An 18,428-nucleotide genomic window follows, 5' to 3' on the forward strand; every position below is an offset into this window, starting at 1 on the left:
CCCCTTTTTCTCTCTTGAGCTACATTTTTTTTTCCTTTTGCAGAAAGATTAAATTATTTTTAAAAGACAGTCCCAGCCATTAGAATACTTTCATTTTTTTAATCTTTACATATTATAGTATGTAATTTTGAGTTCTTCTTGTCTGTCGTTGTGACCGGTAGACCTTCTTTTAATACTGAATTCCCTGTTTTAAAACTCCCTCCTTTATTTAAAACTCTCCATGTTTTAAATAAAGGAGGGAGATAGGGGTGTGTGCATGCGTGTGTGTGTGTGCGTGTGTGTGTGTACGTGCACGTGCCCACACCTGTAGTGTCTGTGTGCACACAAGCACTACTTCTGGATTGAGTACTATGATTAACACAACAGCAATTCAAACTATCGTGTAGTTATTTTCAGTGCTTTTAAAAAAATTAATTTATTGGCTGCATTGGGTCTTCGTTGCTACACATGGGCTTTCTCTAGTTGCGGGAGTGGGGGCTACTCTTCATTGTGGTGCACGGGCTCCTCATTGTGGTGGCTTCTCTTGTTATGGAACATGGGCTTTAGGTGCATGGGCTTCAGTAGTTGTGGCACATGGCCTCAGTAGTTGTGGCGCATGGGCTTAGTTGCTCTGCAGCATGTGGGGTCTTCCTGGAGCAGGGATCAAACCTGTGTCCTCTGCATTGGCAGTTAGATTCTTAACCACTGTGCCATCTAAGAAGACCCTTCAGAGCTTTTTTTTTTTTTTAAAAGAACTTTTATTGAGATACAGTTAACAGACAATAAACAGCATATATGTAGAGTATACAATTTGGTATCCCAATCTCCCAGTTCATTCCTCCCCCAACCCCCCCCCCCCCCGTTTTCCCCACTTGGTGTTCATATGTCTGTTCTCTACATCTGTGTCTCTATTTCTGCCTTGCATTTCCTCTTTCATAGTTGTTAGCATTTGCCTTATGTATTGAGGTGCTCCTATATTGGGTGCATATATATTTATAATTGTTATCTCCTCTCTTGGATTGATCCCATGATCTTTATGTAATGTCCTTTCTTGTCTCTTGTAACATTTTTTATTTTAAAGTCTAAAAAATTTATCTGAGTATTGCTACTCCAGCTTTCTTTTGATTTCCATTTGCATGGAATATCTTTTTCCATCCACTCATTTTCAGTCTGTATGTGTCCCTAGGTCTGAAGTGAGTCTCTTGTAGACAGCATATATATGGGTCTTGTTTTTGTATCCATTCAGCTGGTCTGTGTCTTTGGTTGGTGCATTTAGTCCTTTTACATTCAGGGTAATTATCAATATGTATGTTCCTATTACCATTTTCTTAATTGTTTTGTTTTTGTAGGTCCTTTTCTTCTCTTATATTTCCCACTTAGAGAAGTTCCTTTAGCATTTGTTGTAGGGCTGGTTTGGTGGTACTGAATTCTCTTAGCTGTTGCTTGTCTGTAAAGCTTTTGATTTCTCCCTTGAATCTGAATGAGATCCTTGCTGGATAGAGTATTCTTGCTTGTAGGGTCTTCCCTTTCATCACTTGAAATATATCATGCCACTGCCTTCTGGCTTGCAGAGTTTCTGCTGAGAAATCAGCTGTTAACCTGATGGGAGTTCCCTTGTATGTGATTTGTTGTTTTTCCCTTGTTGCTTTTAATAACATTTCTCTGTCTTTAATTTTTTTCAGTTTGACTACTATATGTCTTGGTGTGTTTCTCCTAGGGTTTCTCCTGCCTGGGACTCTCTGCACTTCCTGGACTTGGGTAGCTATTTCCTTTCCCATGTTAGGGAAGTTTTCAACTAGAATCTCTTCCAGTATTTTCTCGGGTCCTTTTTCTCTCTCTTCTCCTTCTGGGACCCCTATAATGCAAATGTTGGTGTGTTTAACATTGTCCCAGAGGTCTCTTAGGTTGTCTTCAGTTCTTTTCATTCTTTTTTCTTTATTCTTTTCTGCATCAGTGATTATCACCATTCTGTCTTCCAGGTCACTTATTCATCCTTCTGCCTCAGTTGATCTGCTATTGGTTCCTTCTAGTGTATTTTTCATTTCAGTTATTGTGTTGCCTATCTCTGTTTGTTTGCTCTTTAATTCTTTGAGGTCTTTGGTAAACTTTTCAATCTTTGCATCCAGTCTTTTTTCAAAGTCCTGGATCATCTTCCCCATCATTATTCTGAATTCTTTTTCTGTAAGGGTGCCTATCTTCTCTTCATTTAATTGTTTTTCTTGTGTTTTATCCTGTCCCTTCATCTGGTACAAAGTCCTCTGCTTTTTTATTTTCTCTATCTTTCTCTGGCTGTGGTTTTCAGTTCCACAAGATGAAATACTGCTGATACTGCTTGATACTGCTGTCTGCCCTCTTGTGGAGGAAGCTATCAGGGGGCTCCTGGGTGCTTCCTGATGGGAGGGACTGATGGTGGGTAGGACTGGGTGGGTGGAGCTCAGTAAGACTTTAATCTGATTTGGTGGGCAGAGCTCAGTAAAGCTTTAATCTGCTTGTCTGCCAGTGGGTGGGCCTGTGTTCCCAGCTGTTGGTCCTTTGGCCTGAGGCCACTTAGCACTGGCGCCCACAGGCTCTTTGGTGGGGCTGATGGCGAACTCTGGGAGGGCTCAGGCCAATGAGCACTTCCCAGAACTCCTGCCACCAGTGCCCCCTTCTTCTCGGCAAGCCACAGCCAACCCCCACCTCTGCAGGCAGCCCCCCAACACCAGCAGGTAGGTTTGGTTCAGTCTCCTATGGGGTCACTGCTCCTTCCCCCTGGGTCCTGGTGAGCACACATTTTTGTGTGCCCTCCAAGAGTGGAGTCGCTGTTTCCCCCAGTCCTGTGGAGGTCCTGCAATCAAAGCCCGTTGGCTTTCAGAGTCTGGTTCTCTGGGGATTCCTCCTCCTGTTGCTGGACTCCCAGGTTGGGAAACCTGACGTGGGGCTCAGAACACTCACTTTAGTGGGTGGACTTCTGCAGTATAACTATTCTCCAGTTTGTGAGTCGCCCACCCAGCATTTATGGGATTTGATTTTAACACGATTGCGCCCCTCCTACTGTCTCATTGCGGCTTCTGCTTTGTCTCTGGATGTGGGGTGTCTTTTTTGTTGAGTTCCAGTGTCTTTCTGTCGATGATTGTTCAGCAGTTGGTTGTAATTCCGGTGCTCTTGCAAGAGGGAGTCACCCTTCAGTGCTTTTTAATACTCATAATTAGAAGGCAGGAAAAGGATTTTACAGCTTTGGTTTATTTAATATCATTCAGTTCATCTCTACACATCGCTGAGATGTTTAAAACAAATGATTGCCTTGAGACTGTCAAGCTTTATTTATACTTTTGTTATTGCAGCTTCATTTAAGGCAGTTCCTACTGTACATGCTCTAAACTTAGATTATTGGCACCAGATTTCCTTACAGATTTCATTACAGAAATTGAACATTTATTTTCAAGATGTTATGAAATGTAAATGAAGGTACTTATAGCTTTCCTATAAGCCTTGGTTATATATACAAGTGATTTTTATTTTAACTGACTTCTGATTAGAAATATAATTATAGAAGACACACCCTTATGGACACTATTTAAGAGAGCATAAATGTGTATATGTTTTGAATTGTCCTTTTTTCTTAGTAGTGTATTTTAAACATTTCAGCACGCCATTCTTTTTTAGGATCTTATTTTTGAATAATTGCCTTTTTTTTTATCACATGAAATTAATGTAACCAGAGTCTTCCCTTCTCTCCAGACTTTTTTTTTAACCCGAGGTCCTTTCTCTGCTCAACTCCTTCCACTTTTGCTCTCTTCTTGTTCTTCAAGGGAGAAAAATCAAGTGCGCTTTTAGTATGCGGTTGAATCTGCAAAGGGAAATGTTTATTTAAAATAAATGAGACTTTGCAGGTTTGGCAATCCATAATATTTAGGAAGGGGTGCTGCTTGCCTTATTGCTAAAGCCAAGTCTTTGGTTATAGTTTGTCTGTTGGATTCCAGAATGTTACCCCTCAGGAAACTTGCCAAACTATATATCAGAGTGAACTTTTCTGGGGCATAAAGGGAAGTTACAGAGTGTGTAATATAAAGTGTTGCCATGTTATCCAGTGTAGAAGCCACTAGCCACATATGGGTATTTGAATGTAAATTAATTGAAATTAAAAATTCAGTGGCTCAGGTCCACTAGCCACAGTCCAGGTGCTCAGTCCAGCAGCCCCGTGGATGGTGACGTAGCGTAGTGGACATGCAGAGGACGGGTCCACCATCAGAACGTGCCGGCAGGCAACCGTGGACTCTCGTCTGTGCATGTTACCTGTTTTGATGTTAAAGTTTTTACATCAGTTTGGTTTTAAATTTTTGTTCCTAATATTATAAATACTAGTAAAAAGCAGAATTTCAAGATGTTTGGAAACAGTTCAAAATTATTTAGATTCATTTTTGCTTTGCTAACCAACTTAATTTTTTTCAATTTTTCTTGTTAAAATTTATTTATTTAGGCTGCACTGGGTGTTCGTTGCTGTGTGCAGGCGTTCTCTAGTTGCAGAGAGTGGGGGCTACTCTTTGTTGTGTTGCGAGGGCTTCTCAGTGCAGTGGCTTCTCTTGTTGCAGAGCACAGGCTCCTCTAGGCGCACAGGCTTCAGTAGTTGTGGCTCATAGGCTCTAGGGCACAGGCTCAGTAGTTGTGGGTCGAGAGCTCTAGAGTGCAGGCTCAGTTGTTGTGGCACATGGGCTTAGTTGCCCCGTGGCATGTGGGATCTTCTCGGTCTGGGGATGGAACCCATGTCCCCTGCATTGGCAGGCGGATTCTTAACCACTGCGCCACCAGGGAAGTCCTAACCAACTTAATTTTTAAAATTATGTATTGAAGTAAAACAACTGGACAAAGAGTTGCCAGCATCTGGAAATTCTAGGAGAACATTTAAAATATTCTTCGTTTAGTACAAAGCCCAGGGACGGGCAGGGGAAGGCGGGCTCTTACATTCTTGGATGAGGATCTAGAGAGGATGATGGAGAAAGAGGAAGCTGTTTTAAAAAACGCTCAGAGGAAGCAAATTAAATGGAGAAATAATGTATTTATAGGGGGCATGTAATTTTAGGTTATAATGATAGTAGTTGGATAAATCTAGAAAAATTAGAAACCATAGGAAAGGAAAAACCAAGGGGGAGGGGCAGACGGGAACCGTCAATCATCCTGTCGTCACTGGCAACAGCCACTGTGATTTGTCACCTCTGTATCCAGCCTCCTTTCTGTCATATTCATTCAGCAGTGAATGAGGTCAGTGGAGAATGCAGACATGAGATGTTAGTCTGAGAGACAGGCCCGTGGAGTGATTAAGTGCCCCGACTCTGAGCCAGATGGCCTGAGTTTTAAATTCCAGCTCTGTCTTTTACTATTTGCGGGACCACAGCCAGTTGTTTAACTGTGATCTGTTTATCTGTAAAATTACTGGGACGACGGTGCTCTCTACCTTTCAGTGTTCTTGTGAGGGTCACAGAATTAAAGTACTAAACTCATTGAAGACCATATTGTTAAGAGTCCTGATTGCTAGGCTGAGTTAGTACAGGCACGTGAGCCTCGGGGTTTATTGTTGCAGGAAGACAGACACTTAAACAGGTCGTTGCAATCAAGTTAGATGAGTTTAATGAACGGGGTAAGTTTAGTATTCTGACAGTTCAGGTGACTTAATTCTTGATAATTAAGCAAAATTAATTTAGCTTTTAGGATGGTTGGTTTTATTTTAGGTTATACTTTAATAGCTTCTTTAAATCAACTTACTTGTTTCATAGCTTCTTGCATTCTTTAAAATTTGTGTATTTCCATAATATGATAAATGTTGAAAGCTTTCAAGATATTCAGTAAAAATGTTACCCTGATCATTCTGGTAATATCATAAGTGTCAAAACTCTTTCCCCGATGCTTTGCATCGGGTACCAGGTTGCCAAAAAGGTAATAGAATCCTCTCTTAGCAATAGCATCTGGCTAATCAAAATAAAATCTATCTTCCAGACTTTTTACGAGGGAGTTTGGTTAGCTTTGAGCATAATTAAAAGAGTATTTTACTTGATACCTATTAAAAACAGGAAATCATGAGGTACAACTGTTTTTCATATGTAATGGGGGGTAAACTCCTCAACTGTGAAATACGAAAAGGCTAAAGCAAGTTTTCAAGCATAAAAACTTAAGGGCACCTGTGTAAGAGCTGAAACAGATTAAACTTAGGTGCTGACAGTTACAAATTTGTCGAAGCACCTTTCATTTCTTAACTATCATTCTAGATTTGTTTTAAAGGAGCTCAGTTTGTCTTATAACGCATTAAAATATATTCTTGCCTTTGTGTTTCTTGGGCAGTGGTGATGGGAAATGGACAAAATTATCTTATAGTGATAGAATTTTACTGGTTTTACAAAATGAAAAATTATGAAGCTGAATAGCTGTGAGAGATGTCTTTAGTTACGAGAAATCCCTTTGTTTTATAGAGATCTGAATTGGCGGGGGGGGAAGCTGATAATTTGGGGGAAAAGAAAAGAGAAGGAGAGGTGAAGGGGGGGCTGTGTGCTCAGTGAGTTCTTCCGGGAGCACTGGCCCTCTGTCCGCACGATGCCTGGTTCTTCGCTCTGGGCCGTTATTACACACCAAACTGTGAGGATGTGGCTGCCAGCTTCTTGCTTTGCTTTTAATCATAATTTATGTTTTTAGCAGGAATACAACCTATGACCGCTGCTCGAAGTATGAAGTATTGAAGCAGTTATGTTTTAGAAATTAAAGGTTTTATAAAGGTTTAATTTTTGCGTGGGTTCTATTTAATGATGGTCCCACCCCCCAGCCTGACTTCATGTTACAAACACTGATGCACAGGAGCAGATGAATTGTGCACTCCTGTTTGTCACCTGTAGGATTATAGAAGCGTGTAATGTTTGTTTAGAATGCTCAGCAGATCAGTTTCTGTTGAAATGATCAGAGTATTTAAGTATCTCAGGTTGTTTGTTAGCAGGTGAACTTATGCTAGTTTGCTCTTCTTCCAGATTCATGAGAAACTTCACTACTACGAGAAGCAGAACCCCGCACCCATCGTCCAGGGCGCGGCAGCCTTAGCTGATGACGTAAGTGTGCCTTTCTGAGCTCAGGGGACCCGTTCTCCATGGCCCCGTGGGGGCAGGGCTCATCCTAGTGCCGATAGACGCCTGTGATCCTAGGAGTGAGAACCAAAAGAAATTGCAAATATCTCCAAAAGGCCTGTCATCCCTGATTTTATGCTGACACTACACTGATTTTCGTTCACTTTCCTGTCCTAAAGATTTTGCATAGAGATACCCTCTTGTCCTGCCTTGGTAACTGTGTAATAGAAATTACAGGCTGTGCCTCTGTGGGGAGAGATACTGTCAGATGTAAGTGTCTGAGAAAATCATAGGCAAGAGAAATGCTTCGGAGAAATAGAAACAAATGAGATGGCTGTGTCGCTGACAGTCCTGAAACTGACAGATACTGGGGTAGGAATGAGGCAGACAAAATATATAAAAAGCCAGGATTGTTGTTAAAACGGATTATAAGGCATAGTAATGATTTATGGATATTAGACCTTTCCAAATTACCTTCATAACCAAAAAATAAATTTGAGCAGCAGTCGGCATTGATGGAGTAGTTAATTTCCTGTAGCTATAATTTTGTTTTAAATCTGGGGCAGGGAGCTAACTTGCTGTTTCTTACTGTTAGCTTTTGGACTGGGATGAATTGAGCACAGACCTGGATAAACTACAGGGGACACTGAGCTGGACAAGAAATACGTGTGGCATGGAAGCCGGTTTTAGTGACATCCTACAGCCTTTCTGTTGTTTTTTAATTTTCTATGTTATTATGATAAAACAAACAATAGTTCAGTTTAGTAAGATATTCGGGCTGTAAGTATGCTGAAAAAATCTGACCAATCTTCAGAGGCTAATTTTCTTTGATAATACTGTGTATTCTAGTTTAGAAAATAAAGCATATGTAATGAATCTCCAAGTTGTGTGTTATCTGTTTAGTCCCCAAACATTTTTTTCTTCCATTTGTAGCTACAGAGATTACATATTACAAGGATGTTGCGATATACACGCTTTATGAAGAAACTCACCTCTGTGTTGCAGAGCCAAAACACTTGGCACTTGAGAAAGCCTTGAAAACCAGTTTCAAAACATTTACTGTTGAGGATTAGGGGAAATGTTTATTTATAAACCAGTGTAACTGAGGCCCAATCATGTTACAACAGTATTGCATTTTTTTTTAAATTAGAGATTTTTATGTAAATAGAATCTTAGCATTTTGTGATTCATCAGAGCAATGTATTTAAATGTTTGATTCAAGAGTGCCAAGAGGCTTTTGTGTCTTTTTGTAAGTTACAAATTCTGTAAAAAAAAGTTACCTTGAAAAACGAAAAGCACTCTTTGAAATGTAATCAGTGAATATATCAATTTTATCTGGTTTTACTTTTTGTGTATAATTTATGTTACACCCCTCCTTTAGAGAAAAGTCCTTTCCAGAGATAAGAGCAGTTATTTTTAGCTTGTTAGAAACTGTCGGGACAAGTGGAACTTTTATGCAATTTTGAGAAGAGTTTTTAAATGAGAGTATATAAACATATTTTGGATTCTGTGCTGCATTTTTTTCATACTTCTAATCTTTTTTTTTCCTATTTGAGTCTTGTTTTTCTTCTTACAAAAATGCTATGATCCTTCTTACAGCCTAAGATTGAGTAATGTTGATAGAACGGCCTCTCAATGAAGAACACGAGGCAGGTTCCAAGCTCCACCCCTTTTCTCTTCAGTTGGAACTGGCCAATGGGATTTTATGATCCTGGGGATAGAGAACAGACAGCATCTGTGGTACCAGCGTAGTTGTCAACCTATTATAAGTCATTTTATGATTAACCTGTTTTATATTTAACAGACTGTGTAGGTAAACATAATAAAAGTTTCAGATCATTTGCTCTTTTAGAAGCATTCTAGTTCTTTTTACCCCAGCTCTAAACAACAAGCTACTGTGGGTTTTTGGAAACCCTGTAGATTTCACCACCTCATTCAGAAGTTCTTTTTTTCTGTTTTTTTTTTTTTTTCCTTTTTTTCAGTGTCAAAGCTTGATCCAGTCCTTTTTACAAGTGGTCCTTTGTCTGCATTCAAAAGACCATTTCGTAGATGAAGTGTTGAGATTTGCCCTTTTTGCAATAAATCACAAGGCGATCTGGCTGATACGATTTCTTGAGTTGTACGCAGCGGAGAGCCTGGGCTGGGCTCAGGGCTCCTAAGAGAGGCAAAAGAAGAGCAGTGATTGATACTCTGTTTTCTTTCCTGCTGACTTGTGCTTAATCACTGAAAAGTAGCTAGCTAGATAGATTCTCAGTTGTCGCCCGTGCAGCCCCCTGCTCTTACTAACTGTTCTTCGTGTCAATGTGAACCCCCCTGCAGCTGGCGGAGGAGCTTCAGAGCAAGCCATTTAACAGCGAGATCAGAGAGCTGTTGAAACTACTGTCGAAACCCAATGTGAAGGTGAGGACGTGTGACACCTGTAATAAATATCTCCAGAAAGGGCCACTTTCTGGGACTTCAGATGAGTTGTTTTCGAGCATCAGTTTTCAAGTAAATGTATTTTCAAATAGTGCACAGTATTTTAACCACCTAAATCCCATTAAAGAAAAAGAGTTGCGCTTTTCATGATAGTGTGACAACCTGTAAAATACTTAAATTGGGAAGCTCGGGATTTAAGTTGGCAAATATAATGGAACTTCAAGGTCATTTTTCTTTTAAATGAAGTTGAGTACAAGATACAGAGCCGATTAGTGATCTTGCTCAGGTTCATTTTACTTGGCTAGTTAATGGTATGCCAGTGTATTTGACAGCAATGTCTGTTTCTTATTGATTGATTGATTGATTGGCTACATTGGGTCATTGTTGCTGTGCGCAGGCTTTCTCTCGTGGTGAGTGGGGGCTGCTCGTCATTGCAGTGCATGGGCTTCTCATTGCGGTGGCTTCTCTTGTTGCAGAGCTCGGGCTCCAGGCGCGTGGGCTTCAATAGTTGTGGCACGTGGGCTTCAATAATTGTGGCACATGGGCTCAGTAGTTGTGGCTCTTGGGCTCTAGAGCACAGACTCAGTAGTTGTGGCGCACAGGCTTAGTTGCTTAGCAGCATGTGGGATCTTCCCAGACCAGATTCGAACCTGTGTCCCCTGCACTGGCAGGCAGATTCTTAACCACTGTGCCACCAGGGAAGTCCCACATATCTATTTTTCTGTGGGACCTTTTCAGCACTCCTCTTCCTCTCCCCATTTCCTCCCCCCTCATTTACCAATTTGTGTTTTAATGCATCCTGCCATTTTACAGAGCAAAGCAGTTTTCCACTGTAAATACCAGTAAAATATTGGTAGATCCATTTCGATTCTCCATTTTTCTTACGAGTTTATCACTTATTTTTCCTCCAGATGTGATTAGTCAACAGAAGTGACTTGGAGATTTTCCTGTTAATTCTAAGGTCATTAATGTACTAAATCCTATAACCTATACATTTTGTACTTGATACCACTGCACTTGTATGTGAAATATTGTTCAGGAGTCAGAATTACCTGTAAATGAGTAATTATGTAATCAGAATGCTCAGTTATCTCATGATTTCTGTTAAGCGTATATAGACTGTTGAATGAAAATGTCCGTCTAGATGCAAAAACTGATGATTTCTACGTTCTTTGAAAATTCTTTGGAACTGTGCTATATATGGTCTTAAACTGATATTCAAATAAGAAGTATTAAATAAAAGATGAAGTGAGAACATGTATGGACTATGATTTCTAAACCATGTAAGTAAATATAAAGTACATGAGTGTATTTCTGTAAAGGGCAAATGAATTGTAATTACTAATATGAGAGGAGTTGACTGGTGCAGGGGAGATCGATTATATTTTAGTTCTGGAAGAATAAGGATCCGATTAGGGCAGAATGGTTACTTGATGTTGAGGACGGAGTGCACAGAAAGTGAAGAGCTTAGAGAAGGTTCGTGTGTGCTCTGAAAGTTTCTTCCCTTAGCCTTAAGCTGCACGTGGGAAGTAAATGTTAATCAGAGCACGGGAGGGTAGCCGTGAGGTGCGTGGTAAGCTCCTTTTTCGAGAGTGTTATCTTGGTTAGAATTTTAAAAATTAAAGAGGAATGTTTCTGACCTCCCCGCCCCCCCCCCCCCCCCCCGCCAAAAAAAAAAAAAAAAAAAAGCAAAACAAAATCTGATTTTGGTATTCCGTTCAGGAGGGTTTGAAATGAAATAGCTAATACTGGATGGAAGCTGGTATTTGGCTGGAGAGGGGGTGTGATCTTGGTTGGTCATGAGATAATAGAAGATATGTACATATTGGTGTCTGCCCCAGGTTCCTGGCACAGAGCTTCTAAAACCCTAGTTAATTTCCTAAGTGATAAGAACACTAGGAGGCAACTGTTGTACTTCTGTTTGTCTTTGACCTTGTCCCCGACACAGGTCTCCTCAAGCCCTCATAAATTTCTAAGTGATAAGAGCACTAGGAGCATCCTTTGTTCTAATGAGGTGACTCTGGGTGGGCTCCTGGTGGGGGGCTGGTCACCGGCAAGACCAAGCCAGGATTAGAAGCTTGGAATTTTCAGCTCCCCCCCTCCCCCCCCCCCATCCTCCAGAGAGTGGAGAGGTAGAAAAGGACTTAAGAATTGATTATGCCTACATGAGGAAGCCTCCATAACACCCCCAAAGTGTGGTATTCAGAGAGCTCCCAGGCTCAGGGCCACATCCACTTACCAGGAGGGTGATGCACCCACCTCCGTGGGGACAGAAGCTCCTCCAGACTGTGTGTCTCTTCATCTGGCTGTTCATCTGTGTCCTTTCTCATATCCTTTAATAAACTGGTACCTGTAAGTAAGTGCGTTCCTGAATCCTGTGACCTGCCCTAGCAAATGAATCAAACCCAAGGAGGGGGTTGTTGGAACCTCCAATCTACAGCTCGTTGGTCAGAAGCACAGGTGGCAGCCTGGAGTGGTGACTGGTGTCTGAAGTGTGTCTGGTGGGGCTGGGGCAGTCTTGCAGGACTGGGCCCTTGACCTGTGGGATCTGACGCCCTCTCCGGGAAGATGACCTCAGAATTGGGTTGAATGGTAGGACATCCAGGTGGCGTCACAGAGAATAGCTTGGTGTCGAGAAAACCCCCACACATTTGGTGATGTGAGCAGTAAAGGTGGCACACAGGAGAGAAACACAGTAGGGAAGGAAAAACCTCCTCCAGAAGGAAGAGAGGCGTGGGTTTTCTTTGCTTTACGATGGTATCATGGAGCACCGTTGGATGAAGCTTTATACTTGTGTACTTAAACTTTGTTACGGCAGAAATATCTCGGGTGAATGATTTTGTCTATCTTCACATTTATGTAGCAGTGTGACTGAGGAATGGGTGAGAAATCAGCGTGAACTCACGTGTGGAAAATGGGTGACATTGCAGACATGCAGTGGTGTAGTCGACAGTGGCAGTTTCTAGTTCACCGGTCTTGGGAAGAAAATATTTTTTTTCCTAGTTTGAGCTAACATTTATCATCGCTTTCCTTGAATTCATTTATGTTAACCACCATCACTTGGAATATCACTTTTGAAGGTAATTACTTTAAGAAGTACATCCCCCAGAAGTTTTAAGCTATTTCAGAATAGGATCAAATACTCCTTTTTGTCTTGGGAATAAATGAAAATACTTGCTTTTTTTTTCTTTCTTTAAGAGCATAAGCAAGGTACAGTAGAATATAATATACATGAATTGTTAGTGGAACCGACAGTTAAAATATGAAAAATGTAATTCCAAGGTGTTAACTTGAATATTGCCTTTAAATTTTAATGGATAAGGGAACTAATTATTTACTTTTTTTTTTAAGTAGTAACTCTTAGAAGGAATCTGTTTTATTCCTTCAAAGAGATAATTGATTTTTTAAAAAGATTGATTGATTGATTGATTTTGGCTGCATTGGGTCTTTGTTGCTGAGCCTGGGCTTTCTCTAGTTGCTGGGAGTGGGGGCTACTCTTCATTGCGGTGCTCGGGCTTCTCAGTGCAGTGGTTTCTCTTGTTGAGGACCACGGACTATAGGTTCGTGGGCTTCAGTAGTTGTGGCATGTGGGCTCATTAGTTGTGGCTCTCGGGCTGTAGAGAGTAGGCTCAGTAGTTGTGGCACATGGGCTTAGTTGCTCTGCGGCATGTGGGATCTTCCCTGCCAGGACTCACACCCGTGTCCCCTGCATTGGCAGGTGGATTCCTAACCACTGCACTACCAGGGAAGCCCCACATTATTTACTTTCTGAAGATTGCTCTTCCATTTAAAACATTTAACTCACAATACTGGAAAGAAACCTAAAGTGTACCTCCAAGGTAATAATGATTTTTTTAAAAACACGCGTAGATATATACAACCAAATATGTAGCCAACTATAAAATGATAATACATGCTTTCTATAGACAGCTCGTTTTGAAAAGCATTAAAGCTTTCTTTGGTAACTTGTAAACGTCACCAGAGTCGGACCTTCCCTTGTTCACTGTTACATAATTCAGCACCTGCTCTGTGCCAGTCCCTACAGCTAGAACCCGTGGAAGATGTGTGAAGATACATGAAGATGAATGAAGGCGATAGAAATAGGAGGTGAAAACAGGGGACACCCAGAATTAGCGTGGAACACATGGGGTGGAGCCAGCGCCAAGGCTGGGTGGGGGCAGGGCGAAGAAGACTTTGCAGAGGAGGTGGTCTGTACAGGATGACACCTGGAGGCTGAGTGTGAGGTGACCAGAGGGGCAGAGGAGTGAGGGATCAGTCAGGAGTGGGAGGTGAGAAATAAAGGTTTCGGGTATGAAGTCCCACAAAGAAAATAACTTGTCAAGTTTGAGGGCATTAAGTAGACTTTGTTTGGCTGAACAACAGCTTGTGGAAGAGGGAGGGGCAGGAGAGGGACAGGAGAGCTGTGAGTCGGGGCCGGACCTCCTGGTTTACCCAGGACAGCCTGGTTTTTTGCCTGTAGTTTCAGTGTTATAATATTAATAGCCTCCCTTTTAATTTCAGTGCTTTCCTTATTTAGATGGTAAATTAATGGCCACTCTAATTGCGGACATGTTAACAAATTTGAATTTCATACTAAGAGCAGTGGAAAGTCGTTGGAAGGATTTAAATAAGCAAGTGATGCTGTCACTCTGTGTGTAGTATGCATGGCAGTTCCTGGGATGGCATGGGGGCAGCACGGCAGGAGGAATGGGGTGCTGGATGGAGGAAGCCCAGCTGGGAGCCCGTAGAAATAATTCAGGTGCAGCGTGACTGTGGTCCTAAGGAAGGATGTGAGAATGGAGGCAAGAAAGTGGGGGATGGGTGAGATTGGATATAACTTCAATATGAGGTGTTGGGACAGCTGGTTAATTATTTAGGGAAAAATAAGAAAGACCCCTACTAGAATGAATTACAAATAGGTTAAAGATGGAAGTGTAAAAATTGAACCATAATCATGGGATAGAGAAAAAGCATTTACAGCCTTGCGTGCGCGCGCATGCGCGCACACGTAAAGTTAAAAAAAAAATCCATACATGAGGTTGGAAGGAATAACTTATCTTTATAACTGATTTATGATATTGTCTTTGGTAAGATATGATAGTTTATTACTTTGACTTTAATTTTTACCTTTTATAAAGTGATTTGCTATAAACATTTAAAATTAAACAGAAAAAAAATTGGATAATACATGATTGTGTTTTGAATTTAAATTTTAAAGTAGAAGTCCCTATCCTCATTGCTTTATTAGTGAAGATGAGCATCGTTTGATGCTTTTTTATTTTGAAATTGCTTTACACATCTTTATTGGAGGATAATTGCTTTACAATGTTGTGTTAGTTTCTGCTGTACAGCAGAGTGAATCAGCTATATGTATACATATATCCCCATATCCCCTCCCTCTTGAGTCTCCCTCCTGCCCTCTCCATCCCACCCCTCTAAATCATCCCAAAGCACCAAGCTTATCTCCCTGTGCTATGCAGCAGCTTCCCACTATTACCTGTTTTACATTTGGTTGCATATCTATGTCAGTGCTATTCTCTCACTAGGTCCCAGCCTCCCCTTCCCCATCCCCTCTCCATGTCCTCAAGTTTGATATGCTTAATGACTTTTTATTTCTTCTGTGAATTATGCGTTCATATATCTTTAGAGATAACTGCTCTTAATTGGCCACATTACCTTTCATTCCTTTTTGTATACAGAAATATTACATATACATTTTTTCCATTGTAAATAGGGTAATAGGATGCACTACTTAGTGTATTGGATTACACTCAGTCTTTAAATCTTTGAATTGGTCAGTTGCCATATACAAAAAAAATTATTATTACTCAATAATGTCTACAAAATCCAGTCTTATTGTCCAACTCTTAAAGTCCAACAAAAATAACAAAGTATAAAAGAAACCACATGGTGAGAAAAGGGTATGGTAGCTGTCACAAGAGACCTACGTAGATACAACAGACTCTAAACCTTGCTGTGGTGGGGGAGGGGCAAGGGCCCATTTGGGGGGCACTTCAGGAGGGACATTGATCCCTACAGAGACTTTGTCTCCAGGGAAAGCAGAGAGTCATCAATAAATAAAAACCACTCCTAGGCATCACATTGCTACATTAAAGGCAAATCATCCTCTCTGAGTTGACATTCAGGGGCTCATTTTTGATAAAAGTGAGGTGACATCATCTCTACAACATGGCACTATAATTTAGGGAGTCAGGGAAAATTTGGTAGATTTTTTTAAAAGGCAATAAAATAAGAAGATTTGTTGTAATTTTTCAGCTTTCCAAAGCATTCACTTACCAGAAATTACTCATTGCCCGGGCATGCAGAATGGAGGAGACTTCATTAAAGCTTGCTAAAGGGAAAAGTTAAGCTTCCTTCTGGAGGAATAAATCAATATTACTCATCCTTGTGAGTTAGACACTTAATTCTAAGGACCTGACAGATATTTAGAGCATAGAATTGACTCCAGGGGGTCCAAGGCAGCTAGAGCTTGGGAGCCTGATGAGTTACAAAGCCCAGTGTTCAATTTCCTGCAGACTCTTCTAAGCAACAGGTAAACCCATCAGCTGTGATTGGTGGCTATGGCATATGGAAACACAATTTTCATTTAGGTATTGCCTCTTGAAAGGAAAATCTGTATAGTGAAGGATAAAGTCACCACAGTTAAAACAGGAAAATGGAATACAAAGTTACTTTTAGTTGTCCAAAATAAAAATGTTGCTAACCAAAACTATTTATAAAGCAAAGCTGTTAAACATGATGAACTTGATATCTGTAAATCTTAAAAGTTCTTTTTTTTTTTTGAATCCAGATATGAAAATACAAAGCTAAGGAGGAAAAATACATAGCTGGTATTTTAACATTGCCTATCAACTATAATATTCACTTTATTTTGAAATATATTCATTAGCATTCCCTGTTATTCTTACCATGTACAAGGTAGTTACCATAGATACACAGATAGTGGCCATTTCTGGTACTCTTTGTTCCTCTTTATAGGTCTGCATTCCCATCTGCAGTCATTCTTCCTGTCTGAAAGGCTTCTTATAACATTTTTGGTAATACAAGTTAGCTGGTGATGAATTCCTTCAACTTATGTATGTCTTGAAAAGTCTTCAATATTCCTTCCTTTTACAAGGTATTTTTGCTGGGTATAGAATTTAGGTTGACAGTAGTTTTCTTTGACTATTTTAAACATGTTGCTCCATTGTCTTGTGGCTCACACTGTTTCTGAATGGATGTATGGAGTAATTTTTATCTTTTTTCTTTTGCATGGAATGTGCTTTTTTCCTTTGGTTGATTTTAAGATATTCTCCTTTTCACTGGTTTTAAGCAATTTGGTGTTATGTCTTTTCTGTTTATTGTGCTGGATACATTGAGCTTCTTAAACATATGGGCTTTTTTGTTTCCATCAACTTTGAGATATATTCTGCCATATTTCTTCATATTTTTTTTTAGCACCTCTCCTGTCTTTGGAGATGCCAAGTAGGTGCCACAGCTCAGTAATTGTCTGTTCATAATTTTTCATTATATTTTCTCTCTGTGTTTCATGTGTTTCAGTAGTTTTGTTGCTTTGTCTACAAGTGTTAATCTCATTCAGTGTACTTTTTAAAATTTGAAACATTGTACCTTTTATCTGTAGAAGCTTGGTTTGAATCTTCTTTGTATATTCACAGTCTCAGGTTCTGCACTTCTAGCTTTTCGAACATTTGGAATTAGTAATAACTGTTAATTCTCTTTTCTGTGATGTATCTGCAATTTCAGGGTTTGGTTCTATATAATTCTGTCATCTGTGTAAGTTTTCAGGGTTTAGTTTTTTAGCTTTATATTTTTCGTTATGCATAGTAGTTTCTGCTTTCTTAACATGCCTGGTTATTTTTGACTGTCAGTCATTGTGAGTTTTACTTTGTTTGATGCTGGATATTTTTTGTATATTTATAGATAATATTCTTGAGTTTACATCACACAGTTAAGTTACTTGGAAACATTTTGATCATCCAGAAGCTTGCTTTTAAGCTTTGTTAGGTGAGATCTTAGCAGCATTTAATCTTGGGCTAATTGTTTCCCACTGTTAAGACAGTACCTCTCTGTTAACTCTCCTTGGTGCCCTGTGAATTGCAAGGTTTTTCCTTTTAACTGGCGGGAACAGGAGCTATTCCTGCCCTGTGCAAGCTTCAGGGATTGTTTCCTGTAATACGGAGTTTCTCAACCTTGGAACTATTTAAATTTGAGGACTGAATAATTATTTGGGAGTGGGGAGGGGATTGTTCACTATGGTATCAGGTGCCTGGGAGTATCTCTGGCCTCTGCATACTAGACGGCAGTAGCATCCCTTGAATTGTGACAAACCAAAAATGTCCCCAGACAGCCATGTGGCTCCCAGGGAGTAAAATCGCCCTCAGTTCCAAACCATTGCTCTGATACTTCCTGGCAGTTGTTTTGTATGCGAGGCTTGGCTACGGACTCCAGGAGCTCTGTGTCTGTGCAGCTCTCTGCATTCTCATCCCTCCCCTGAGAACGTGAGCCACTTGACCTCCCTGGGTTCCCAGCTCTGTGGTCCTGGACTCCTTCTCCCCCTGAAACAGCTGGGAAACTCGTTCTAGGCAGGAAGCTGGGGCAGGCTTAGGGCCACAGCTGTTTCCTGTCTGTCAGTGATAACTGTCCTTCCTTGTCTCATGTCCAGTGTCTTCAGTAGTTTTCTCCAGCAGGTCCCTGGTAACTTCACCTTAGCTCTCATCCTCATTCTTGAACTGTACTTTTGCTGGATACACAATTCTGGGCTGACTCTTATTTTTTTCTAAGCACTTTCAAGGTGTTTTAACTATCTTCTAGTTATCTCACTGCTTGATCAGTCAGTTCTCAATCTTTTTTTTTTCTTCTTTCTGATGATCTGTGTTTTCCTCTCTGATTTTTTTTAAACTTTTTATTTTTTTTTTATTTTTTACAATAAAC

General features: G+C 40.4%; 1 protein-coding gene across 2 annotated transcripts in view; it reads left to right on the top strand.

Annotated features, from left to right (window-relative positions):
• Nucleotides 1–18,428, top strand: part of MPP7 (MAGUK p55 scaffold protein 7) — a 249,262-nt gene that overhangs the window by 137,403 nt on the left and 93,431 nt on the right. For both annotated transcript variants that reach the window (XM_057731577.1, XM_057731578.1), the window contains 2 exons: nucleotides 6,966–7,043; nucleotides 9,378–9,458. In XM_057731577.1, coding sequence (XP_057587560.1) covers nucleotides 6,966–7,043; nucleotides 9,378–9,458 — 159 coding nt within the window. The remainder of the gene's footprint in view (nucleotides 1–6,965; nucleotides 7,044–9,377; nucleotides 9,459–18,428) is intronic.

Source organism: Hippopotamus amphibius, chromosome 4, assembly GCF_030028045.1.
Source record: "Hippopotamus amphibius kiboko isolate mHipAmp2 chromosome 4, mHipAmp2.hap2, whole genome shotgun sequence".
Lineage (NCBI taxonomy): Eukaryota > Metazoa > Chordata > Mammalia > Artiodactyla > Hippopotamidae > Hippopotamus > Hippopotamus amphibius.